General features: G+C 46.5%; 1 protein-coding gene across 6 annotated transcripts; it reads right to left on the bottom strand.

Annotated features, from left to right (window-relative positions):
- Window positions 1-66: 66 nt before the first annotated feature.
- mapk10 (mitogen-activated protein kinase 10) lies at window positions 67-26,913 on the bottom strand. Of its 6 annotated transcripts, none has more exons than XM_068573675.1 (14): window positions 26,629-26,913; window positions 18,380-18,478; window positions 16,943-17,112; window positions 13,013-13,142; window positions 12,554-12,612; window positions 11,887-12,025; window positions 11,220-11,385; window positions 10,516-10,587; window positions 7,822-8,004; window positions 6,273-6,397; window positions 5,737-5,763; window positions 4,851-4,914; window positions 4,678-4,755; window positions 67-3,090 (listed from the first exon to the last, which is right to left on the bottom strand). In XM_068573675.1, the coding sequence occupies exons 3-14, from the start codon at window positions 17,062-17,064 to the stop codon at window positions 2,948-2,950; spliced, it is 1,308 nt and encodes a 435-aa protein (XP_068429776.1). In that variant the 5' UTR covers window positions 17,065-17,112; window positions 18,380-18,478; window positions 26,629-26,913; the 3' UTR covers window positions 67-2,947. The 6 variants fall into 6 exon arrangements, with proteins under 6 accessions (XP_068429776.1, XP_068429777.1, XP_068429775.1 ...); XM_068573676.1 differs by having other exon boundaries at window positions 18,390-18,478; XM_068573674.1 differs by having other exon boundaries at window positions 18,407-18,478.
- Window positions 26,914-27,768: the final 855 nt, after the last annotated feature.

The following is a 27,768-nucleotide window of genomic DNA, read 5'->3' as shown; positions in this document are numbered from 1 at the left end:
CTAGCCCCACGAGCTAGTCCCACGAGCTAGCCCCACGAGCTTGCCCCACGAGCTATCCGCACGAGCTAGTCGCACGAGCTAGTCGCACGAGCTAGTCGCACGCGCTAGCCGCACAAGCTAGCCGTAGCTTATTCTGAAGACGCCACCCTCAGTTACCCTTTAGCTCTGCTAAGCTACTGTAGGTCAGTGTGAGGTTCACTGCACACGAGCCACAGGCAGGAAGAGTGTTAACAAGGTAGCTAGTAGAAGCTAGTAGAAGCTAGTAGAAGCTAGTAGAAGGTGTGTATTTCATTCTGAGACGTCGCATCAGACAGCGACGGGGTGCTTCAGGTAGACTCCATGCAGAAAGCAAAGCACAGTGTGCTGTAGCATCTGAACCAAATGACAACCAAACAGTGCTGCTATCACACCTCGCAGGATGAGGGCTGGCGTTGGATCATATTCTTAAATAGCGAGCGTTTGAGTCATGCAGTTTCCATACGCGGGAAAGAGAAAGTAAGGTGAATAGTGTTTTGAGATGCTGGAAACAAACACAGATGTTGTTTCATGGACAATGTGAAATCTTTGTATGTTGTCAGTTACCTGATTGTCAAGTGGGGACGGGAAAGCTAATCTACGATCCAAAAATATGCATAAAGCGGAGAAACGCCTCCAAAAATCAAACACGGCTCACAGTTTCTGGAGAGTTTTACATCCGACTGAAGAATTGTTAAAAATGTTATTTCATAACCCAGCATCTGTTGATGGTTCTTTGACCATAAAACCCACACAAGCCTGCGTGAGAACATGGAACATGGCAGTGGAGACCAAGATAATGTGAACTATTTAACATAACACACGCACGAGGAAACAACTTATACTGTGGATCACCTACTTCTAGAATGAGTGCGTTGCATCTAAAGCGTGAAAAGAAAAGAGACGCTTTAATATCTGTAGAAACACCCAAATGCAATCTATTACAGACACACAACTGTAGCTGGAACGGTTGTTGTGCGCAGTGGACATGTGGGATGTGTTGGATGGGGTGGACAGCAGATGGTCTCGTCTCAGGGTGAAATATCAACGGTTGGATGTGACCGACAGGACGGGGAGTGTCTGTGTGCTCTCGTCCCAAATCTAATGACATTATTTTATGGGGGATTAGATTAAATCAATACGCAAAATGGCCGACACCCTTTCATGCTGTGTAGAAACTAGCATAGGTATGTCTTTAGCCTTACAATCTGAAGAGAGCGATTGGATTTCCCACCACAAAAAGTCACCGCCGCTGGTTTTTAACCGAAAGTTAGAGCGCCAAACATCTGGCCACACGGTGTGTGTGTTTGTATGTTTCCACACACACTAGTGGCTCGGGGGATTCGGATAGTCTTAAGGCAGAAAAAGAAGAAGCATAGGAAAAAAATACGCCAAATAATTTAATTTCTGCACTTGCGATGCTTCGTTCCAAAAGGCACTTGCCAAATGTTCCATCTATGAAAATAAATAGTTCAATAAATAAATCTTTAGCTGAGAAAAGATGCAGTCAACATAAGTGTTGGGTGGCCTCGATCCAGTGTTATTGACACAGAAACTGTTTTGTGTTTGTGCAGCGTGTCGTGGACGGATGTTTATGAGCTTCCTTGAGAACAAAATGATTCGTTGCTACGAGGTTAACGCTCATCGACCCGCCTTCAAACTTCCCGCTGTGTCGTTCCTAAACGCCTCCGTGTTGCAGACGATCAAATAAATAAGACGCCACAGCGAAACAGACCAAACCACCTGTGCCCGTGAGGGGTTAATGGGACACAATGACATGCAGTGGGCGCTGGAGGGACCGATCACACACTGCCAGGAGAAATAAAAGGGACGTTACGCACAAATCAGACTTCTTCAAACCTCTTAAGGCGAATTTCACGAAGTCTGAGCACAATCAAAATAATTTATTTCAGAGTGTACTGACCCTTTAAGTCCCAAACTCAGCCCTGACATTTACTAATGTCTCGATGGCTTGCCTCTGGTTAACACACACACACACACACTCCCACACATACACACTCCCACACACACACACCCATACAGTCACTCGTCCTATCCTGTGACCAGACCCCCCCTCGTGTCTGGAGTTGAGTTAGTTTACATCCTATATAAACAAAAGTCTGCACACAGACTCATTTTAGCATACAGTGAGATTAGCATCGAGTTAGCTCTAATCATGCAGGACTACAGCAATAGGCGGCGGGGGGGCAACTGAGGTGGAAAGCGGTGAGTGGGAAGGTGCGCTAGTCAGAAAAAGAAGTCTTCCAGTGTACTGGCCGTCAGTCCCGCTCTGTGTTCAGCTGTACAGAATCCCGTTATTTACAAGTAGCGCAGGAAGCGCCGCTCCGGGTGAGAGCGACTACACATCCCTGCAGAATAACCACATAAAAACACACCAATCAGGCAACCTTACATCGGGGTTCGTGTATGAGGGCGAAGACAGAGCCCAGAGGTTAAAACACAGCAGTGTCAATACATGGGGGTCTGAAAGGGGGAGGGGGGGCGTATTGTACAGTATAGGGATGAGCAAAATGGCCGCCCACCTCGCCACGATGATTGGAGCATAAATGTTTCGTAAGAAAGACCAGCAGCCAGCCAGTATGCGCGTTATAGTCCAAGCACTTGGTCGCTTTGTTTGGATGCCAGATACAAGATATGTGGGGTAATATAAGCAAAGCAACTAGAGGATCATTAACATATATCTCATTTACTTCAGTTTAAATACCACTGCTGTTTTTGAATGACAGATGCACAGGCTTTAGATGTCATCACCTCCCATTCTGTGTTTCCATGACTCGTTGTTTTTGTTCTTGATATATTCATTTTGATCTTTACTCTTTTTTTGTGTTTGTGTGTGTGTGTTTTCAGTCGGTCATTTGGGTGGGGTTCTTCACCTTCGGAAGAACATGGGGTTGCGCAGGCAGGCGGCTAGTCACCTGCAACACCCCAGGGGTCCTGCAGAGGTCTCCAGGCTGCTGTCGGTGTCTGAGGCCAGGGTCTGGTCGGTGGACATGGAGGAGATGTCGTTGATGGAGGAGGAGGGAGGGAGGCTCTCGCTGCTGTTCACGGCTGCACCTGTGCTAAGGGAATCAACGGCAGCAAAGGGGTTACAACGTAAAAGAGTCCCGGCAAAGACGGCGGCAGAAAAATACTACGACCAGAGATGAGTTGTGAGTGAAGCTGAGTCAATGAGGCTGAAAGGTGCACAACATGGAGGACACCTGTGGGACACGTCACAGTCACAGAGCGTCATGAAACAGGGAAGTAGGGTTTGGGTCCAATGGATTTCACAGGAAACGTCGTCAAACAGGCTGCAGCGCTTCAACAATCCACAAGGGGAGCGCTTGTTTTACGTGCTAGCAAGCGGCTACTTGAGTTAGCATCAACCATTGTGAGGATTTGATCTAATACTGGCATGAGTCATGCTTTTATTTTGATGCTGTACAGATGGTTAAGGCATCACTGAAGGAGTCTGCTGTGGCCGGGTCTCCATTTAAATACAACCTCATGTCCTCAGATTGATGAAAAGGTTTTGCGACTTCATTAAAGAACTCTTAAAATATGCAAGAATGCTAAATAAATAAAGCTTGCACAGGATGAGAACACACGGTGTGAAGCCGGTTGTTAAAACAGACGCTCTCTTTCCACACAGGACATTGTGCAGTGTGTGAATCTGCTGTGTGTGTCGGTTCCCTGTGGGAGGTAATTGCTTAATGGAGGCCGGTGGGCACTTGAGCCGACCCAAAATAAAACAGAACAAAGCAGGACTAATGGCGGCCATTAACTCCAGCTGCCACTGCACTAGGAGGTTCACATGAAACACACCAGAACCAGCTGGTAAAGGTCACCATGTGGGTGCAGCATGACTTACAATCTTAATCATTAAGATGATTTGAGCATAAGATTAGTGAAGGTTAACACTCGCTCAAGCCTGTGATGGGAGATTATCACTAAGCGTTCTCAATCTCATCGGATGGCTTGTTTCATCTTTGTAGTCCAGGATAGTGAACGTGTTCATACTATGATGGATCATATAAGCGCACGCAGCCTGATGACAGCTCACTACAGACGTTGATGCCACAGTTTGGCGTCGTGGTGTCGTTGCCTCTCCTGCTCAGCAGATGCTCGCGTCTCTGCAGGAGTTTGCATCAGTTTGCTTTCAGAACCTCCAAATGGAGCAGGTGTTTCAGTTTTTAATAGAGAATTCCTGCAGTTTTAACCCAACAAAAAGCTTTTGTCTGGGCGTCCTGGTCCATGTGCTAGCATGACTCCACAGCGCCCCCATGTGGCAAACGAGGAGAACAGCAGGCATTGAGCTCCAGAGACAACAGCATGACATGTCAGCTGAGGACTGAACTGTCCTGTGATGGAACCCCACAGGACCCAAATCTTAAATCAAGGCATTTCACACATGTACACACACACTCATTAAGGTGCACACAGCATCTGCATTCAAATACATCGAGAGGAAATCTTTGCATTTACTGATTAGCTGTTTAACAAATACACACAAACACTGAACGACGTTTAACTTTGAAACGGGAGATGCAGACGACGGAGACACATGGCGACAACAGGATGGGTTTCTCTATTTACGAGTGACTCCAGTGAGGTTATATTAAATTCACTTACAGAGCGATTAGGGTTATGCACTGAGAGTACCTGAAGGTGAAGGCTGTCCCTTCACCACGCCATTCTTCGTTCTCTCCTCAAAGTTCATCACCTCTTTGTAAATTAGTTCTGTGGTGGAGCAAAGGAGAGGAGAGGAAGTTATGAAAATGTGTGAAGGGTTTTAAAAACAGCATCTGTTGATGGATTAAACGAGTCAGTCTCACCTTTCCATTCATCAATGGAGTGTTCTCTTTCATCCAGCTGCTTGTCGTAGATCTGAGGTGGAGGCTAAACGGGAACGAGCAAACTTCTCAGTACAGTTTGACTAATAATGATATGGCTGTCATCTCCAGGTGGAATATCCATGCAAACACAAGTTTACATAATGAAGCATCACATTGAGCAAAGAGGAATTTCGGCAAATAAATTCAAAGATGGGAATGAAAATTGTTTTTGACCAAGAAAGACTTCCTGCTTTGTTCCTGCAGCCATCACACGGCTGAACACATTATTATCATCATGATGACAGCACTGATCTGGAGCTCTACTTTCATCTTGTGTGTCTGTTGTCTGCGTTAATGGTTTTACTTCTGTTTTTACTGGCGTCTACCTTCAGGTACCAATAACGTAACAAACCAAAATGTACTGACATGTCGGGTTTGAAGCAGTCACATGGTGACGGTGAAGGAAATAAACAGCTGTGCTTTGTATCGCCGTCATCACATGAAATGCTGATCTACATAAAGACCAAATCATTGCTTGTTGCATTTATCAAAATACTACAGAGGAATCTGCATTGAGCTCCTGACTACCGGGCGATGAGAGGACATCTGGTTGTCCAGATAAAGTGCCGATGTCCTCCCCCAGAGGGTTGTGTGTTTATTAGCCACCCATGAACCTCTCTGACACGGTCACATGTCAGCTAAAGCAAGAGCTTTCCCCCGTAAAGAGCTATTAAAGTAAAATGCAGTTTGTAATCTATTCTCTAAACTAACATCATGAATAATGGAGTTGGACCAAATATGTCTTCTTTAATATTCTCTCTTCCGTCTTGATGAACAAAAAGTCCCATTTGATTGTCTCCTCAGATGTCGGGCGGTTGTTACTTACCATGGATATTTGGATGAGATCTCTGGCCTTCATCCGCATGAGACGACGTTGGAGGAAGAGAACAAAGCAGAAGACGTGTCAGCAGCATCGTACAAGCAACACAACTCTCTCAACATCATCATCACTTAAAAACATCCACAGCTAAACAACTTCTACACGTGCACGCTGCTCTAAAAAGATCCTCATGAACTACAGCTGCTGTTCACTGCTGTAAAGCAGCTGTAAAGCAGTGTTCACTGCTGTAAAGTATGTGTTCACTGCTGTAAAGCAGCTGTAAAGTATGTGTTCACTGCTGTAAAGTATGTGTTCACTGCTGTAAAGCATGTGTTCACTGCTGTAAAGCAGCTGTAAAGCAGTGAACACTGCGACTTGAAGCTCAACAAGAGTCGTAACTTGTTGTAATTGCTTTTGATTAAAAAATAATAACACAAACAAAATGAGTCATAATCATCTTTTTTTTCTTCGCCAACACAAATCGGCCGCTGACCAATCAGAGGAGAGGATGGGAATCAATATTCCCTCCAAAGGCCGCTTACCGCCTCCACCTCAGCCGGGTCGTACCACACGTTGATGTAGGGGTGCTGCAGGGCGTCGTCCACCGATATCCGCTTAGAGGGGTCGATGATCAGCATCTTGGACAGCAGGTCTCGGGCCTGGCTCGCTGTGGAAGAAGAAACAACAACATGGGGTTTTAATACCGAGGCAAGACACTATTCCTCGATGCTAATAACAATATGCCAAAAGGAAAGTGGCAGAAAGGGAGGAAGAGAGAGAGAAGAGAGAGAGAAATGTCAGGGATTAAAGAGAATAATAAACAACTGCAGCTTGTCAAAGAAAAGCAGAATCTCACAAATCCTCAATCTCATGGGGGTTAGCGAATAAACCCAGACGTTACCCACAGCCAGAGCTTTGGGACAGAGTATTTAGTGCAAAGCTCAGAGAGCGTGTGATGGGAATCACTGAAACTCAAGATGTGTGTGTCGCATATACATATGCTTTATTTCTAAGGAATGCAAAATGCTCTGATGCTTGTGACAGGGAGATAATCCAAGAAATACCCTGATCCCCCTGCGTCTCTCCATGTGGTTTCATGAGGGCGTCAGTACGCAGGACGCAGCGCTTTCTTGAACGCCACTCGAGCCTTTTGCTGCTGCTGCTACTGTTCATGCTGCTGCTGCTAATGCTGCTGCTGCTGCTAATGCTAATGCTGCTAATGTTGCTGCTAATGCTGCTGCTAGGACTCCTCCTCACCGAGCAGGTGGAAAACAAACAAGGTGCGTTAGCAACGCGACTCTCTGGCTCTGCCTCCATCTTTACTTCTTCCATACGTCTCCTCCTCTTTCTGTCCTGAGGACCGTCTCCTCCTCCTCACAGCTCAGAGGAACCAAAGGATGTCTCTCTGCTACACAACATACAGAGCAGCAGCGCTATGTCTCTCTCTGTCTCTCTGTGTCTCTCTCTCTCTCTCTCTCTCTCTCTCTCTCTCTCTCTCTCTCTCTCTCTCTCTCTCTCTCTCTCTCTCTCTCTCTCTCTCTCTCTCTCTCTCTCTCAGACAGGAGCTTTGATGTTGAAGCAGCAACAGAGGACAAAAAGCATATTTTTCAATATCTCAGTGGAAGGAATTCTACTTTCTGCTGAGGGAGGAAAGTGGAGCAGCAGAGAGGAGAAGAGTCTCTTCTCAACTGAGACCGAAGGAGTAATGACGTCTTGGTTAATCCTCTGCATGAGAATAGATTGAATCCACAGAGTGGATTTGTTTAATGTGGAGGCCCAAAGGCATCATGGGAAATGAGTTTCTTTTATGTAAAAAGTTTAATTCCCAAAATATATATATATATTGCACTCATACAGCTGATGAGAAGAATTCCTTTTGCAGGTATTTGGTATATTTGATATATTTCAACATGTTGACCTGATGAACAGAAGTGAAGAAGATGAGTTATCACAATAGTTATTCTTATGAACATGTTACAAATGTCCTACTTCTGTAAATAACAAAGCTTTCATCCATGTTGTGAGACGCTGCAGAGCTCCACGTGAGTCAAACCACGTGAAGTCACTTTCATCTAATAATCAAGTTCTCACCTTTGAGTTTGTTGTGCTCGGAGTCGGCGGGGAAGAGGCAGTCGGGGAAGAGCTTGGGGAAGGTGAGGCCGGCGTACTTTGGCCGGTTCTCGACGTAGTTCCTCACCGTGGGCTGGAGCTTCTTCATGAACTCGGGCAGCGGCGTGCCCAGCTGCTCGATCACCTTGTTCCACTGGTCGATGTCTGCAGGGTCGGGGTTAAGGAAACAGACGCTCCCCGACGCCTCAGGGCCACGCAGGCATCACCGGGTCGTAAACACGCAAACACGCCGGCTTTTCATTCATTCAGAAACGCTTGGATTCAGGTAATGGAGGCGTGGACCAAAAAGAAAGAAGTCACATTTCTATGAATACATAAAGAACGAGCTCTGTGACGCACGTCAGCGGCAGCGAAGACACAAACAACAACGCAAAACATGGGAACCGAACAGATGTCCAGTGATCTCTGGTTCCACGCAACACGTTCATTTAGCGTCTGCTGAAGATAGATGAAGCACTTCCTGTGTGGAGAACAGACCAACAAACCTCCTGGTGAGAACGCACGCAGGTTCACAATGATGTTGTGTTAGTGTGGTTGTGTGGTTGTGTTAGTGTGGTTGTGTGTTTGTGGTTGTGTTTGTGTGGTTGTGTGTTTGTGTGGTGCAGGTTGTGTGTGTGTCCGCTTGTGCTTCCCCCTCTTTTGTTAGCAACGAACGCTTCCTCTCTCCTTCATCCACACACTGCAAACACCCCTCCTCCTCCTCTCCCTCTCCTCTCCCTCCCCTCACCCTCCCCCTCTTCATCCTCTTCCTCCTCCTCCTCCTCCCCCTCCTTGTGTTCTCACAGAGGAGGCCGTGGCGCTGCCAGAGATCTCCGTTACTTTGCTGGAACGCGTCCACTTCCTCCTTGTCTCTGTTTCTGTCTCCGTCCTCCTCACAGATGCAGGTTCTGTTCTCATCTGAGGTTCTTTTCCACGGCTCTTTAGCAAGTTGTGTCAGCGGCGTTGGAGTTATTCGGGTGTTGAATCACCGTGATGCACCTGAACGCCACTCGGCCTCTGGAAGCAGCGGCGCGGTGTTTCTGGGATACAGGCCTCCAGGAGGTCGAGAGGTCGAGAGGTCAGAAGGATACGGTCCGTCCCAGGAAACAGCACTGTTCCTCTGATCACCTCTCCAAAGATGCAGCCGACTGACCACATGTCCACTGGGGTCAAACACACACACACACACACACACACACTCACATTATAATCCACTCTTCTAGCTCCTAAATGACTTACACATACAAATGCAAGTTCTCATCTTGTATCCCTCATTTATTAAATGCTAAGGGGAAGGATCGGGTCCCAATATGTCACATGACTCACTTCCTTTATGACCCGTTCACACGTTTTATTCTTCCATTCCTCCTCTGGTTGAATCCCCTCAGCGGGTCGAGTGGAGGAAAACAGTCAGCGCCATCGTTCTGTCTTTTCTCTTCTACCTGCTGAGCGCTCACATCAAATGTCTGACATTTGATTTGAAGCCGTCTCGTTCCTCACTAACTCTATTCCACTCTGAACACACACCACAAAGCTGCAGCAGGAGAGCCTCGTTCTTTCATTTCGCTGAGACTCGCCACAAAATAAAATAAAAAAGCAAAAACAGCCGGCTCAGTACTTCAGGTCTGTGATTACATTGAGAAGAGTAGCGGTCAAGAAACTGATCTATGAGCAGAAGATTAACAGAGGTGAGCATGATGAGAAAGGAGGGAGTGCAGAGCTTTGGTTTCTCCTCTCCAGAGCGTTAATCTTTCAAGCACTGTGTTCAGGGATGGAGAGACCGCAGCATGAGGCAAAGCAGCTGCAGACACACGGCTCATCCCAACAACTCACGGTCCATTCAGAACTTTAAAGAACTGGTGTTCTGTCAACAGATCCCATGAATGGGAAAATAAAAAAGATTCCAGCTTTGCATCATCTTCATACTTATATTTACTTCCCGTCGTGGCAGCTGGCAACGCTTTAGGCCTTTCACGCTTCAGCTTTGTGAGTTCAATGACGCTGCTACACAGGAGTGAGATGTGATGAACACATGAATTCTTCATTATTCATTCACTGAATGCTTCATAACTCACGCGTGTGGGAACCCAGATGGCACGAGATGCGTCACCTTCGATGCTCATGGGCGCCGGGCAGAACATTTTGCTTCCTCAAAGTGTTTGAGGACCGCTGCTCTACATTCACACACACTCGCTTGAGAACAGCAGCGCACACTGGTGAGTGTCATGGTGTTACTGCAGGTGGATTAAAACAGTGTTGAAAGAGGACATTTGTTATGCAGACAGATGTGAGCGTGGTTTAGTTCACCTCAGTGACACACAGAGAACATCAGGCCAGGAACCCAACATGTAGCTGAGAAATGAACAACTAAGAAACTAAAGCTGAATGTAACTCCACCAAAGTATTCCTGTATGAAGGAAACATTTACATTCTTTACAGGAATAATGGAGCTACTATTACATTAACTATTACATTAAACACTCTGAGCACTTGACTCTCAGAGTGTTTCCAGAGGCAGAAATCCATCTTGAGGCCGACACGTGAAACCCAACATGGCCGCTCGTGTTCAAAACAAAAAGAACGATTGATTTCTTTTAAATGAACTCTGCATGATGTAACAGCAGACACAGAGCCAGTGAACAGACGCAAAGCGTCACCGTCCGATAACAAGGATACAGTCCCGCCCGGGGAAGAGGATTTTGTGGCGCACCATTTCTCCCATAATGCACCCCACCGACCATAAATCCACTGCGTGCACAGAGGTGACGGGAAAGAAAGCGGGGAGCAGAAAGAAGAGAGGAAAGGCAACGGTTAGTGTGAGACACATGCAGCTTTCTGGGAGAAGAAACGCTCATTAGCGGAGGATTCATTAGAGAGGACACACGCCAACGACAGCCAGCAGAAGAGCAGCAGAGGAACAACGAGCGGCAGGAAACTCAAACGCCCCGAGAGACTCGGCTCCTCCGTGGGAGGAACGCGGCTCATGAGTCAGAGCTTAAGGCTGGCGTCCAATCACACGTCTGACGTTCTGGAGGCTCCTCGCCGGTGACTCATGCCGCCGACTCCTCACTTCACTGCAGCTCATTCGCAGAGACGCCGGATGTGTCTGTTAGTTTCACAGCTGTTGTTCCAATTGGGATCATTAAGAGATGCTTTTGCTCATCGTTAATGCTAATGCTAATGCTGCTGCTGTCAGGTAATTCACCACTTAAAATGACTTTGTAACACCACGACATCACAAGTTGTAGACGACAGGGAGACAGTTTTAAATGAGTGAACATGAGACTTCCTGGGAGAGAACAGCAGAGTCACTGCAGCGCTGTCGTACTTCAGTCAGTCTGCATTGGCTCGGTGCCGAGCTCAACGCGCTGCGTCCTCACCGTTCTCTTTGTAGCCCATGCCCAGGATGACCTCTGGCGCTCTGTAGTACCGCGTCACCACGTAGGGCGTCATCATGAAGCTGGTGCCTGCGGTCCTGGCCAGGCCGAAGTCCAGGATCTTCAGGGTGCAGTCGGACTTCACCACGATGTTGCTTGGTTTGAGGTCCTGGAGATGCAGAGAGACTGGCCTGAAAAAACTGTTCATCTTTTATTTTGTTATTCCGTCTGTATATTTAATATTCTTTTTACGGATAATGTTTAATTGTGTTACCGTTCTATTGTCTATTTACATTACTGGATTTCTTTAATCTTATTTACTTGTGAGCAGTGCTGCTGTAATCCTGTAATTTCCCCACTTAAAGGATTATCGTATCTTATATTTTGCTCACAAACCTCTTTTCTCAATGATTTCTGGCATCTTATCTGTTAGCCACGTAGCATGAACGTTGCTTCTGGGTGAAAACAAAAGGACCTGCTTGCGTTCATTACACTTTAATCACGACTGCCTGAATACTAGTTTTGAATAGTCGAACAGGATGCGATGGTTTGGTAGCACTCGGCTTTATACTTCTTTATTTCTATCTACACATTACTGTCACTCCATAGCACACGACCCAACGTATGTCCAGCAGCTGCTCACGACACGCTGCGGTTGTTGCTTTCCTACCCGGTGGATGATGCCGGCCGAGTGCAGATGTTTGATGCCACACAGCATCTGGTAGAGCAGGTAGGACATCCTCTCGTGGTCCAGCTCCATCTGGATCACCTGGCACAGGTTGGCATCCATCAGCTCCATCACGAGGTACCTGAGAGTTTGGAGACGTACTCATGAACGCTCACACGCTTTTACTCATTCACCATCGAGCGAGCGAGTGATTTTCCACCACGGTGCCGTGAGAGAGGCAGGTTTCACTGAATCGGTCCAAAACAATATTATTTAGTTGCTGCAAATATGGTGTCATTGTTGATCGTCTGAGCCTGGACTAAAGAGGCTGGGCTAGTAGTGAAATACTCTTTTATGCCAGCAGGTAGCGCAATAATCACCCAGCGCTCATGCTGTGCTACAATGAGACATCGTGTAACTTTGTTTGTTGTTGGTGTGACTCAAGATATTTTCATTGTAGAAAATGCTCAGACAGCTTCACTGAGTTAGCGAACAGGAAACCTGCCGACAGGTTTGCAGGTGTGAAGGAGTCACACGCACACAACACATCGTTAAATCAGTCATTTAATATCATTCAAATGAAAACTAGTAGCCCTGTTTTGTGAGCTAACATGAGCTAATTCAATATTTTTCACAGAAATGTAATCATGCAAAGACACACAATACTCACACATCCTGGAAGTCCTCTAATGATTTCTGTTGTGTGAAGACGTTTAATAAACTGATAATCTGGAAGAGAGCAGAGCAGGAGGAGAGGATCAACACACCAGAGCGACAGTAAAAATACAGGAAACGTCAATGTTCTGGTGAAGATGGCTGCTGCGCACGAGGCCGCAGGGAACAAGAGAGCAGGATGAACGAGAAGGAGAGGAAGAAGAGGAAGAAGAGGGACGAAAAGAGGTCAAACATGTGGCACACATGTGACGTTACATCCGGGCCTGGAAGTGCTCTCTGTGTCGCTCTGCTGCCTCTTCGGTACGTTTTCTGGAGGCATCGACTTCAGTCACGACGTCGCAAAAGAGATTTATTGAAAATCAAAAATAGACACGGGCTTGGGGATGAAACAGCGCTCCTGTCTCACAATGACATTTCCATTATTCCTGCTCCCCCCCTCAGATGAATCACTCACATTTTTGTGATTGACACACTTCATGAGCACCAGCTCCCGGTACGCCCTCTTGGCATGGGTCTGGTTCTGGAAGGGTCTGCTCAGCTTCTTGATGGCCACGTTCCTGTCCAGGACGGCGTCATAGCCAGCGCTGGAGGAGGGAAGACGTTTTCCTTTATTAGTTATGGCTGGATGAATCACTTCACAAGATGCTGATGTTATCATCTTCAAGAAAACAAAGACATGCACATATGTGACGGATGGTTTAAACTCTTTATCTTTATCTGGAAAACTTGTTTTTTCCTCTAGCAGTAAAGAAACTTAAGGTGGCGGCTGAGAGGAAAATGGCATCTGCATTTCTTTCAGCGATTAAAGAAAAGCATAAATATTCACAGACATCTCACAGAGGCAGCTGCTCGCTGCTACACTTAGCGCCAGCGGCTTCATATTTAATGCTAAGACAACAGAGTAACATCAGTAGTCATTGTTTCATAAAACCACTAATGCAATTTGTATACTTCAGTGGGTCATATAGCTTGGAGGCAGATATATTTACATTTAGACACCACCAGGCTAGCTGTTTAGCTCTGTTTTCAGTCCTTGTGCTAAGCTAAGATAGCGGCTCCGGGCGGTAGCTTCCTGCTCACGCGCAGACATGAAGGCGGCGTTGATCTCCTCGTCGAGCTTTCAGCAAGAAAACAAACTTCCAAGAACGTTGAACTGTTCCTTTAACTCCACGTCCAGATGCTACGATTAATACTGACCCCTCCCATTTGATTCATAATGTAACACACACTGTTGATGGTTCTGTTTTAAGATCAATACAGTCTCTCTCTCTCTCTCTCTCTCTCTCTCTCTCTCTCTCTCTCTCTCTCTCCCTCTCTCCCTCTCTCCCTCTCTCTCTCTCTCTCTCTCTCTCTCTCTCTCTCTCTCTAGTGTAATGCAGTGAGTAGGAGCTCGCTATACATTCCTGCTTTATTTAACTCACATTAGACTTTACAGCAAAGTGAGTTCTCTGCTGACTGAACACAAACACAACCTCTGAGGTCTTTTGGGATTTTGCCATTTTTGTGAAGATTTATGTTTGTTTCCTATGAAAAGCAGAGCTGCGTTTCTCAGCCTTTCTGATGAATCCTCCATAAAAGATGCAACAGATTGAGTTTCCCTGCTGTCTGCAGCCTGGTCATGTGACCCGCTGTGTGGGTTTGTGGACGACCGGGTGGGATGCGACTGAGGTTCATCACGTCTCTGGAGACCGCGGCCGGGGAGGGAGTGACCATTGAAACACTGGAGCCTCCATAAAAGCATTGATCCAAGAGGGATTTGAGCCCGTCATCACTTTTTTTTTTGGCTGAGTGAAAGATGATGTCATGAGCAGCTAAACTGCTGAAAGCCTTCATCCCTCCTCAGACGCTTCTGGAAGCTCATGGCGAGCGAGTCAGGAGGCAGAGATGTGCACAGGCTGCTGATGTCTGCAGGCGGCAGCGTCGGCAGAGCGATGCAGGAGTTCAGTCTTCATCGTGTCCTCAGTGTCTGACTGCGTGAGAACAGCAGAATACACACTCGCTGTACTCTCTGGTACTCTTCAGGGGAAGCTGCTGGTGTGTTGTGATTTCAACACAAGCTGTTGTGAGCGCATGTCTTCTGGCTCTGCCTTTAAAAGTGACAACAGATTCCTCACAGACTGAAAGGTAAAGCTAACTTTAGCCTCTCTTTAAATGGCAGTGGCTTTATATTAACCACTTTCATCTCTTTAACTTTCACTAAGACAGAATGTTGAACTGTTCCTTTAACTCCACGTCCAGAGGCCTGAACACTGAACGCTCCCATTTATGATCATGAGTATGAAATGTTCATTGACGTGCTTACACCTGATGATGTTGCTGTGTCTTGTGAACAACAGGACGCAGTGTAATGCAGTGAGGAAGAGGGAAAGTGTTCGTCATCAGTTGCTGGTTTATTTTATCTAGATCGTGGCTTAACCTATTTTACAAGTCATTGCAGCTTAGTGAGTTGCTCTTTGTGTAGATTTGTTTGTTTCCTCTGAAAAGCAGAGCAGCATCCAGATGAAGGGGCCATGCGCATCGTTTCATATTCTTTTAAATAATGTGTTTTAGTTGTTTTCGCCTGGAGGGTTTTGTAATGGTATCATCCCAGTTTGTACTCTTTAGTAAATGTTTCTTGTTAAAATATAAAAATAAAAAAACTGAAGATAGAACAGAATTCAACTGTCTGTGCAAAACCAGACAGATGTTAGATTAAATGACGTCGTCCAGTTGGGGATTACGCTGATAATAATGCACAGTGAGCACATCGCTCTAATCATTAGATGATCCCATTATGTCACCCTGACGCTGCCGACATCAATGCTCGTCACGGCGCGACGTCGATGTGCCGCTTGACATTGAAAATGAGACTATTACTACAGTGTGTACTTTATAATCAGTTGAATAGTACATCAGCCTTTGGGGTTTGATCGTGGTACGACCATCACCAGGTGACAGCAGGTGACAGCAGGTGACAGCAGGTGACTGCAGGTGACTGCAGGTGACAGATCCACGGCCCATCCGAGCGGCACACAGCAGAGCAGGTTCAATTAGATTTGTCTCGCTGCCATCCATCTTTACAATATCCCTCAAATGGGCACAATCCCAGCATTAGCAGCTACAGCGGGAGGAGAGAAGAGCCGAGGGCATGGGAAGCACAGGAAGGACAATGGAAGAGGGCGACTGGAGGGCGAGGGGGGTTTGAGTGTTGAGAGCCAGCGATTCTCTAAACACTGCAAGAGGAACGCAAAACATGTCAACTGGACTCATCCCGGGACGGTTCAGAGGCGGCTCCGTCCCCACAGTGACGCTGCATCAACATGAATATGGGTTACAGTCTGTTTGGTGCTTTGTGAAGGCCGTGAGACGCCTCCCTGTGAGAGGAGCCTTGGCAGCGCCGGCCGACAGGACGGCCGTGAGGTGAATGGCAACTCAGACGCTCCCTGCAACCCGTCTGAGGATTCACGTGAGCGGCCTTCCTGCCGCAGCCTTTGCGCTGCACACGTCCATTTTCCACACCAGCGGGTGCAGTAATGCATCAGCTCAGCACACGAGCCCATGAACCCAAAATATCAAAAGCAAATCTGCACTCCACATTTATGAATCAATCACGCCAGAAGCTCCTCCTGATTCCTCCATTAAATATAGTGGTTGTGATAATTAGTTTTTACTTTCATTTTCTTGTTGTCTTATTTATTATTAACCCCTCTTGCCTTCTAATTTCCACGCGACATGAAAAAGATTATTTTGATCGATCACTAGATTGATGTCATTGTCCTGAATTACTTTTGGAGATACAAGCACATTTATTACTTTATGCCTAAAGCTGAACCCTAAAAAGTTGTTTTTTTAAACCACGTGATCAGTGAGTGAAGTCGTTGACACAGTTTAGAATATGTGTTTGTGTCTGATCACATTTTAAAATATTCCTGGTCTTCTTCATCAGAAAAGCATCATTATTATGATTTATTTGCCTTCTCCCTGTTTGCACATTTCTAACTTCACACTTTGCGTCGATTGATTCTTTCTTCACTCTTTCACTTTGCACGTCACAACATTTCTTCTCAGATGAGTCACCTGGCTGCTCGCTGGCAGACGTCATGAATGTCAGGCGTCATGGAGGCATCAGCTGCTCAGGAGAACTGGAAGCAAGACTTCCACCACCGCCAAGTCAATCATGGAAACTTCATCACGCTTTCTAAAATTACCTTTTGCAGCCCTTCACTAAGACAACGGTGGGAAAAGAAATCTGCAGGCCTTCTCCTCCCTGAATAATCTCCCACAGCAATAAACTACAAGACAATTAGTGAAACCACTACCAGCTGCCTGAGACACTCACACATTAAATATGACATAAGAAAACAGATGAAAGAGCGTGATACGATGTAAAAAGAGACGCACTCACCAGACGATTCCCTGAGCTCCAGAGCCGATGGGCTTTAAATTCTGGTAACGTTTTAAAACCGTGAAAGTGGAGTCTCCCACTTCCACGCTGTAGAACTGGTTGTCCACTTTGCTTTTACTCATGTTGTAATGTTTGGCGATATATGACACATCCACTTGTTTTCCAAAACCCTGCATGAAGCAAAAGCAACAGAGACATTATGTTAGAGACGCCGGAGGAAGACCTTTAACTTACTTACCTGGCAAGTAGAAAAAACATCAATCAGTGTACAGTGAAAGGTACATTTGTACATTTTATGTTATTAAACATCAGAATAAAAAGCAGTAGCAAAGTGTGTGTCAGGGGATAACAGGTAGAACTGGAGCGGTAGCAAAAACAGGACAGGACATACAGGACAGTTGAGTTTACTCTGTTTCCAGGCAGAAATGTCAACTCTGCCGTTCATGTCTTTAATTCACTGGACAAATTACACTATTTTACACTATTTATTTTATGAACGCGCACACAGTAATAATCAGGCTGTAATTACTTGGGCAGAGCAGTCGAACAAGCGGTGCCACAACAACAACAACAACAACAACAACAAAAATACCAGCTAATTACAGCCGGAGTAATTACAACACAGCTCACGCGCCACACAAAGCCGCGTCGCTGAGAGCCGCGAGGTTGAAATCTCTCCACACAAAAAAATAATACATGTTTAAATTCATCGTGGCTGGCAAGTCAAAGATGTGATCCGATTATTACGACAAAGTGCAGTCCAGATGTAGCAGGCTATCACACATCAAGCTAACAGACGTCAAGCTAACAGACGTCAAGCTAACACACGTCAAGCTATCACGCGTCAAGCTAACACACGTCAAGCTAACACACGTCAAGCTAACACGCGTCAAGCTAACACGCGTCAAGCTATCACGCGTCAAGCTAACACACGTCAAGCTAACACACGTCAAGCTAACACACGTCAAGCTATCACGCGTCAAGCTAACACACGTCAAGCTAACACACGTCAAGCTAACACACGTCAAGCTAACACGCGTCAAGCTAACACACGTCAAGCTATCACGCGTCAAGCTAACACACATCAAGCTATCACACATCAAGCTAACACACATCAAGCTATCACACATCAAGCTATCACACGTCAAGCTAACACACGTCAAGCTAACAGACACATCAAGCTAACACGCGTTAAGCTAACAGACGTATGACTTGTTTTTCTCATTTTTTACTACGTCTCTTATGTGCACTTTACTCCTTTGCTGCTGTTGTCTTGTAACTTTCACCACTGACGGACTAATAAAGGATTATTTTATCGTATTTTATCTTAATATTTGAATCAAGTTCTTGAATTATCTCCCTTTGACACAGAGAAACACAACAACACCACAACACACAGGTCAATGAAGGGGAAATGGAAGTGAATGGGTACAGTACCTTCGTTTACCTGTAAGGAACACACACCTGACAAAAGGCTATCTTCACATCCAGGATGGGTTGGCTGCAGTTATATAGGAAATGTCTGCTCATAAATACCTGCAACACACAACCAGAGGAGAGCCAGTATCAACAAGATGGAACAGCTGTTCAGGTTCCTGTACTTCCTGGTGTGGGGTTACATTCCCTCTGTCTTCATCATTCTCAATAAAAGTGAGAAAAACAAAATGGCGCCACGGCCCACTCCACGAGAGTAGAGCAATATAATCGATGCAGCATGGCTACCTTGACCCTGATGTCTTTGTGTTTTGGAGACGCTGGTGTGACGTGACAAAAGACCTTGAGGGGTGAAAAACAATCTGGCAATGTTTGTTGATGACTTCCTGGCTCCGTTTATCTGCAATACGCCTGATATCATAGCCTCAAGTCATCACTCTGCATACCAATCATGCGTAATGCTAAGCTAAGCTAACCAGCTGCAGGCTGTAGCTTCGCGTTTAGGATACAAACATAAGAGTCGTCTTCCTCCTTGACGTTGTATCCACATGCAGTTTCACGGGGTTACATGTAACACTGCTATCCAGAAGCCGTTTAGGGAGATTCTCCCATCAGGCATTGCGTTTGTATGAAGTCGTGTCGTAAGGCTTCGCGACGCTGGGAGCAGACTGATGGCTCAATTTGGTTTAAATGTCGATTTTCACATTTTTGTGGAGCTTTTTTGTCGGTTGCGAAAGATTGCAAGGCGGGAATAAAGCGGCGAGGGAGCTCTGCACGACAGCGGCGCCCGCATGAGGCGGCGGCGGCGGCGTATCCTGCAGCTTCCACCCGCGGTGACTCCGCTTCGAGGGTTTCACAGGTCATGAAGCCTCCAGCGGGCCGACGAGCATATGAATTGATATGTGATGTTCATGACTGGCTGAGCCTCGCTGGTCATGTGGTCATGAAACAGAGACAAACATGAAAGGATGCGGCTTCGCATTGTTGCTCTCAGGAGGTGAATTTAGGGCCTTCTGGACACAGATGTGTCACTCAGCTCCACCAGTCCGCTCATCATGTCACGGCTTTACTGTCTGCTAAATCCAGACGGAGCAGGGCAGCATTAAAAAAGAGATGTGGGACATAAAGGCGTCAGATTTCTGGTTTGGCCTATTTAGCCAGAGCTTTTACTTTCTACTTGTGCAGAGTCAAAGCACATTGAGTGATGTTTGCCATCGGGCGGACAGCGAGGGTGAGAGCTGTATGTTGAGCACTCTGAAGAGAAACACCTTGAAGAACGAGAACGATCAGACACCGACTGAAATGAGAATAAAGGAGAAAAAGAAGAGAATAAAAACACGAGCAGGAGACACAAGGGATGAATAATACAGAAGGGTTCAGTTATGAGGGAAGGCGGCTTATAGATATGTCTTTCAGGTACAGTCCCTCCGTCCACTGTTGTAATTTCACAGCCGTGTGTTTGACATGACAAACATCTCGGCCGCCACCAGCACAATATTTGCTATTAATCCAAGTGGTCAACACTGAATACGCCCCGCCGCCTGCTAGCTACGGCTACGCGGCGTGTACATAACATAATAAACCTCTCACGTGGCCTAAATGTGTGTCATCCAGCAGTAAATATTGTAATGCACCATTTTAGATCTTCCCTGAAGGTGATATCAGGCTGAGCGCTACGTTCAGACACTAACGCCCAAGAACTGAGGAGATTTTCTCTTTCTTTCACGATGCCTCACTGCAGAACAGTGAGGCATCGTGAGCTAACTCAACCAAGTATGTGGAGTAAATGGGCTGAGAGTCCATAAACTCAGTGATATCTTCCACATCTGCTATGATCTTCATCGTTGCCGCTTGCAGCTAACGCTCATTCCTCAAATATCTAAATATCCCATGTTTCACTCTGACTACAATACTCATCAGAACAAGTGACTGAGAGGCTACAAGAGAGATGAACACATATTCAAAAAGGATTATCATTAACCACATTCAAAACAAAAACAACCTAAACATACAAGGTATGTGCATGTGTGTTGTGTTTTTAAGCACATTTCAGTCAGAGGCTGAGTGAAGTGTGTCTGCGGGTGAAGACGCACATTAACGGGAAATCAAAACACGCTTACAGGTCACGTGTTTCAAAAGTGCACCGGTCTTCAGTTCTACTTCTCCTACCGACCCCTGATGAGAGAAAACACGACTCAGAATGAAAACAGGAAAAGACGAGAGGAGTTTTTTTAATTATCTTCAACGTCTGATGCACGTTACTGATGCAGCAGATCATTAATGTGCAGCGCTGCACGGCCCTGCTGCTGAACTGTCAAGTGTGTGTGTGTGTGTGTGTGTGTGTGTGTGTGTGTGTGTGTGTGTGTGTGTGTGTGTACTCTGCAGGTCCTCTGGTATTTGGATGCATTCTGTTACATCCAATCTTAAGGGCACAGCGACGCCTCGGGCAGACCGCTGATCACTGCACAGACCCGCCGTGCAGCAGCAGCTCTTCATCGCAGCAGCAGCAGCAGCAGCTCTTCATCGCAGCAGCTCTTCATCGCAGCAGCAGCAGCAGCAGCTCTTCATCACAGCAGCAGCTCTTCATCACAGCAGCAGCTCTTCATCGCAGCAGCAGCTCTTCATCGCAGCAGCAGCAGCTCTTCATCACAGCAGCTCTTCATCGCAGCAGCGTTTGGTTCTCTGTTCTCAGTTTACTGCGCGCGCCTGGCAACCGAGGAGCATCTCAGCCTCTGATTGGACGGCTGGAGGACCAGCATAGAGAGCCACTGCTGTTAGAAAACGTGGCGATGTCATCCAATGTAGTCAAAGTGTTGTGATGCAATGCAACAGCTCCCCAAATGTCTGTTAGCAGCAGGTGAATAGTTTGAATCAGCTGCTTCTGTTGTGTCGCTAAATAGCTCCAATCTCCTCTCGACTGAGCTGAATTGATTCTATTATTGTCAATCTGGGATTCAGTTTATTTCATGAACCAGCATGTCACCGCAGGGTTTGTGGACTATTGTGTGCTTCCTGACGCCGAGTGGGAAATATCATTAGTGTGGAAATTCCCCAATATCTCTGCGTCTGAGGCCGATATGAACGGTTTCTGTCATCAGCATGAACGCAGCGTAGCAGCAGAGGCTGAAGGAGAACTTATCATCAAACACGAGGCAAGTTTATCTTGTCAAACACGAGTGTGACTAATAACATGACGTTGGCTGCTTTCCAGTCGGGCCCAATTCAAGCCGTTTATTAAAGGTCTGTTGTAGCTGCAGATGAACATTAATAGTTACAACTATTAACTTTCTGTGTTGAATGAAATGTAAAAACATGTTTGTTGGTGAAGAAACTGAAAAGTCTTCCTCTCTGCATCCCTGGATTGGAAATATTACATCACACATCAGCAGTTATGATGATGTGTGTATCGCCTTTCACCAGAATGATATTGTAATGAAACTCTTAAACAATATCGTTGTTTAAAATGAAAACATATCAAAGGTAAGCCGATGCGAAAGAAGGAGAAAAATCAGGATACAAAAAGACTTCACGTGAATATTTTATGTCAACTATATTTACTTTGTATTACTAGTCGTAATCGAGATGAAATGAGCTTCATCTTGATTTATCGCCCAGCTCACGACTTTCTATATTCACAACGGTTTCATCCTCATCAGAAGCAACAGACCTTATAAAGACTTTTACTCCAAGAAAACAGCAGCAGACACGATGACATCAGACACAAATGCACTAATATGTTAAATGCGTTGTTGCAAACTTTAAGACTAACACTTATTATGATCTATTGATCACATCTGACATGAGCTTTCTCAGCTCATCTTCCCTCATCATTTTCTTTCGGAGCTTTTCTTGGAGAAGTTAAAAACCTCGACGCTCGTACTGACGGACAGGTTATGAGATATTTCCCGTGTGACACGAGTTCATTTCATTACTTGTTGGAGGACAACCAGAGGACATCATGCCAATAACGGCTGGAGACGGCTCTCCACGGAACGGTGTCTGACGAGAAAGAGTTCCATATGAATAGTACATGTACAGACACAGTACACACTAAGTACACAACACAGGGAGACGTCCATCCTGGCTCAGTGTCGTACAGGAAGACGTGTCCTGGGATTTAAAGACCATGTGTTGTGTCTTCATGAGCAGCAGAGAGCTACTGGAAACACAACGTGTCGGTCACAGCGGTGTTGTTGTGTCCTGTCGCATCCATCTTTGTTCCCTCGTTCCCTCTCCTCTCGCCACTCGTCTTCCCTCCGTCCTGCGCCCGGACTTATATTCACATCTTGTGACAACGTCCTCCATCCTCAACTCTGCTGAGAGCCATGGGGTTCTCCCTTTTTCCTGCCTCTCTTTTGTCCCTCGCTCCATCCCTCGCTCGCTCCCTCCCTGCTTTCCTCGCTCCCTCCCTGCTTCCCTCGCTCCCTCCCTCGCTCGCTCCCTCCCTGTTTCTCGGGCTCCCTCCCTCGATCCCTCCCTGCTTCCCTCCCTCCCTCCTTCCCTGCTTCCCGGGCTCCCCGGCCTCGCTCCCCTCCGCTCCCCTCTCCTCCTCTTCCTCCCCTCCCCTCTCCTCCTCTCCCCCTCCTCTCTCCTTCCCCTCCCCTCCTCTTCCTCTTCTCCCCTCCTCTCCCCCCTCCCTCCCCCCCCCCTCCTCTCTTCATTGTGAGAGCTCGGTTCAGCAGCCTCTCCTGCAGCATGCGGCCTTCTCCTTCGCTGTGCAGCCCGAGCGCAGTCCGGCCTCACATGGGGCTCATGGGATTGGAACAGAAACACTTCCAACTGCAGATACAGCCGGGAAAAACCAGACAGCGCCGGCTCGGCCGGCTCCCTGCAGGCCGAGCCGGCGCTGGACGTTCGCCGGCGTCGGATCGATTCCTTTCTTTACAGATGAGATACGCTGGTCCTCTCTCTGGCCGAGCTCTGTCGTCTCGCTCACATCCTCTGTCTCAACTCGAGGTAAACAACAGACGTGTTAGCTGAAAAACTGCTGATGCAGCATGTCCAGCGCTGCAGCGCAGGAACATTCATCGTTACGGCTGTTCTCACCGGAGCGAGAGACTGAAACCACGGTGCTTCCTGTGAAACAGCCTGTATGGAGCTTCATCCATGACACACACGATGGACATGTCGTGTTTGACGGCAGAGCTATGCTGATGCCATGGTTACAGTCGATCACTGCTGCAAAGCTCCATTCAACAGCGTCCACGCAGCTCGCACTGGATCACAGTGCAGGTCGCTCCTCAAAGACATCAGGTCCAAAAGACTAACTGGATTCCTACATTTCGCCTTTAGCATTAGCCGCTAACGGCAGGTTTTCAGCTTTGTCTTTGAGTCACTCTGAAGTCTCTTCACATGTTACATGATGTGCTGCGAGGGGACTGAATCTAACACGGGCTGAAAGTCTCGCGCTTAGCTTTCAGGAAAAGTAAATACCAAAAGTGCATACTCTGTCAGATCAAAATCCTATGATATAACTGAGCATCTCTCTCTGCAGGAACACCTCTGTGTGTTTGTCTCTCTGCTGGTGAGCGATGCTGCAGCCTGCAGGACTCCACCAGCAGCGAGCATCTGCTTGTATTGATAAGAACAAGACTGGAGCACGAGGAACAGTTTCCCACACCGAGGCTGTTCAAATCTAAATGTGTTACAAACATTATTTGTCTTTTGCAGGTCGTAATAATCAACAGTTATGATCATAAAAGCATTAAAAAGCACATTTTATGGGCTCCAGGTGAGGTAAATAAAGCTGAATTGCCTGAAGACCTCTAACTCTAACGGACTGTTTCTTTTGTTCAACCTCTTGATGTTACATCAGAGATGGAGAGACTCTCTAACACACACACACACACACACTGAAGATCATAAAGACGACATTCCTCCTCACGGTAACACACATTTATTTAACTCAGACCGTCTCCTTCTGGAGCAAATTGTCTCACTTCTCTGTTTCCTGGTTGTTCAGACTGTGACCACACGGAGGGACGATCAGGACCTCAGGAACACAGCGGGAGCCGGGTCATCGGGTGATGATAAGTTGCAGCTGTGCTGCTCAGTAATCCATCCTCCTGAGATGAAGCTGTGACCTCCCATGTGATCATGAGCGCTGAACGGCTCCAAAGGACGTTTCAGTAATCGCTGCTCAGCAAGAATTGTTATTTGAATTGAAAAGAAAGTCCTGAACGTCTCACGTCCAGCCCGTGAACCTCCTGCTGTCCTGAACTGGTTGTGTTGCATTATGGGTCTTTCTTCATTGCGTGCTGATGCTCCTCTCTTCTGGATACTTTGGTGGTATTATATTTCAATGGTTTGTCAAGTTATATGAAGGTTTAGCGCCAGGAGACCAGAGTTCATGCAAATCCTGCAGGCCATTCATTTCTCATGTGTTTACCGACCTCAAGCTAACACACATGTTCTACACATGTTCAATACGTGGATTACCGATCGTGTTCTCATACAAAACTATTCACTTTAGAGCTGAAACAATAAGTTGATCATCCAAAGATGAATCAATTACATGTTAAAGTGTTTGAAGTGAACGTCAGCGTCCTCATCGTGAGGATTTGCTGCTTTGTCTGTTCAACACAGTTATAAAACTGTTCATGTTTGAGTTTTGGATTCTTTCTGAAAGAAAAATCAAATCTGTTGGACATTTCCACTAAAAGATGACACGAACAAACCAAACAAATGATCAACTAATCAGGGAAACAATGGGCACAGTCATTGATAATGGAAACAATCGTTCATCCTCATGGTTCATGCACCATTATCTCCTCTTCGTGCGTTGCGTGTTTAGTTGCGTAACAAAGGATTAGCATACCGATGCTAAGTCTGCAAAACCAAATGGAATTAAAGTGCAAGCGTCATCTGTTGCAAGATGACATTACTGTGCTGTTGGCTGTTTCCATTCAGGATGTTCCATCGCATAAACAAGCAGCCCAGCTCCAAATCAATACCAGTGACTATCACGTTGTGTAGACCTGCAGTCTACACCTCCGATAAAGATGGAGTCATGGGCTGAGGCTACTCCAGCAATTAAGCACATGGTTTGCCAGCAGCTGCTGATGAGGATGAAGTACATTCAGCCTGTGTGTCAGTTATTTGCCTCCCATCAGCCGCTGCAGGAACACACAACAAGAGAAGAAGCAGCTTTGTTTAATTGTTCAGCTGTTCCCTGCAGCACTCTCAGGCATGAAGCCTGCTCCTGAATTATTCAGCAGCCAAGGTCACGGCGCTAAAACAATCTCCCTCTTTTCCATCCTGTAGACCTGGAGAGTTTGTTGTGACTCCTTTAAAAAAAAAAAAAACCTTCACTGACTCACTGACGCACGGCAAAACTCCAGTAATTAGTCGGCGCCCGTGGGGCAGGCGCCAAACACAAGAACGTGGAAGAATGTGAAATTTGAAAATAAAAGCTAAATAACAGAAGGCTGTTGTTTGAGTTCCTGACGCCTCTCTGCGCTCACGGAGGCTGCATGAAGGAAGACAACTGCATGGAGAGACATGTCCTCCTCTGGTGCATCTCGTTCACTGTCGAGGGTGAATAACATCCCGTCCCTCTGCATGACGAGTTCAGTTTGTAAGACAAAGCCTCCAGGAACCACTTCCCTCCATTAAACCACAAACAAACACAGGCATGAATCAATGGCTCGCCTGCATTGAGACTGTGTGTGCTTTGCTCGCTCTCGTGCGTGAGGCTGCTGGTGCCACATCCCCGCTGAAGTCTGCGGTCTGCATAATGCACAAGGTGCGCAGCTGACATGTGAGGGGGAGGAGAGACACACTCTGCATGCAGGCCTCCAGTGTGAGAGGCTCATGGACGCTGTGTTTTGAAGAGCATCATCCGTTTGCACCACCCCTGCATTTCTAATCAAAAATGCATAATGTTCCTCTCACCAGCGTGAATTCGCCCATGAGACAGTCAGACTGCAGAGATGTCTCACGGAAATGTTAAACAACAAAGAGAAGCATCCTGGACATCAGCCTTTATGTAATGAGTTACGCTCCGTGCTATTTAAGCCTTTTTGTGCAGCATGGAGATCAAGACTCGCGCCATCATGAAATACCCGCAAAGTACTTGTTATAAAACACCCGCCGTGGAGAATGTGTCAAGATGTGATTTTTTTGTTGTTTAGTTTTAGTTGCCCAGCGAGGCGTCGCTAGTGGACTTCATTAACCTTCCCATCGGATCAATAGCCATCACTCCGCCCTCCGGGCTGCAGAGCATCCACATCACGCGAGCCGCGCGGCCTTACCATTCCGTGCCAGCTGATGACGATCCAGTCCGGTGGCAGCGCGTTTTATCCTCTCAAAACATCCCGACGAGAAACATTGCGGTGATCATCGCGGACGACTTCATGCGCGTTCACGGCAGATGGCGAGGAGGGAATAAAAAAAAAGACTCACAGAAAAGACGATGAGGAAAGGAAGGAAAAAAAAGCAGAGTTTCGCTGATGCTGAATCACTCGCCTTCAGCTCACCACCTTGCAACCATTGTGCTGCAAGATGCTGGATGTACCATTTAGAGAGAGAGAGAGAGAGAGAGAGAGAGAGAGAGAGAGAGAGAGAGAGAGAGAGAGAGAGAGAGAGAGAGAGAGAGAGAGAGAGAGAAATTTGTTGCCACAGCAACCGAGCAGGAGCTGACGTCAGAGCCCGTGGCAGCGAGAGGGCGAGAGAGGAAGAGATCACATGGAGGCTGCGCGTCCCCGCACGGGGGAGGGGGCGCGCGCAGGAGCATCTCTCCGGGATGCGCGCGCCCTGCGCCGTCCCGGCACCGCGAGGCTCCGCGAGATGAAGCCGCTCGTTGGAGGCTGGATGTTTGCAGCGCGAGCTGCGCGCGCGAGCAGGAACAGGAACGAGTGTTGATGATCGAGGAGAAAAGAGGGATAATTATGACTACAAAAAAGAAAAAAAAGAAAAGTCATAATTACGACCCAAAAAAAGTCTAAATTATGAGTTTTTTAAATCTCACTATTTATTTTTTTTGTCGTAATTATCACTTTTTCCTCTTTTTTTTGTTATAAGTAGGATTTTTTTTAGTTTTCATAATTATGACTTCCTCTATTTTTTTTTTTTTTTGTCATACTTTTTTTGTGGTCATAATTATGACTTTTTTGTGGCGGGAATGGGCTTCCATACAGGTGCTTCACATAAAACCATTAAAAGCATCAAAACGCAGCAGTGAGACGCACAAATTGATTAATATCCAATTCAATTAAAGGCAAAAGCCAACAGAAAAGTCTTCACGCTCCACAAAATGTAAAAATGTTTTAACTATTTAGAGAAATGTCAGAGATGTGCTATTTGTTTGTCTGCTGTCTAAAATAAAAAGCCAAAAGGGCAGAACACCGACACCAGAGGCCGGTATTTCCCTGAAATGAAGCGGTTCCAGACTC

Source organism: Clinocottus analis, unplaced genomic scaffold, assembly GCF_023055335.1.
Source record: "Clinocottus analis isolate CAN_PGR_092001 unplaced genomic scaffold, fCliAna1.0.p SCAF_13, whole genome shotgun sequence".
Taxonomy (NCBI): domain Eukaryota; kingdom Metazoa; phylum Chordata; class Actinopteri; order Perciformes; family Cottidae; genus Clinocottus; species Clinocottus analis.
This window is presented reverse-complemented; position numbering and strand designations above follow the sequence as displayed.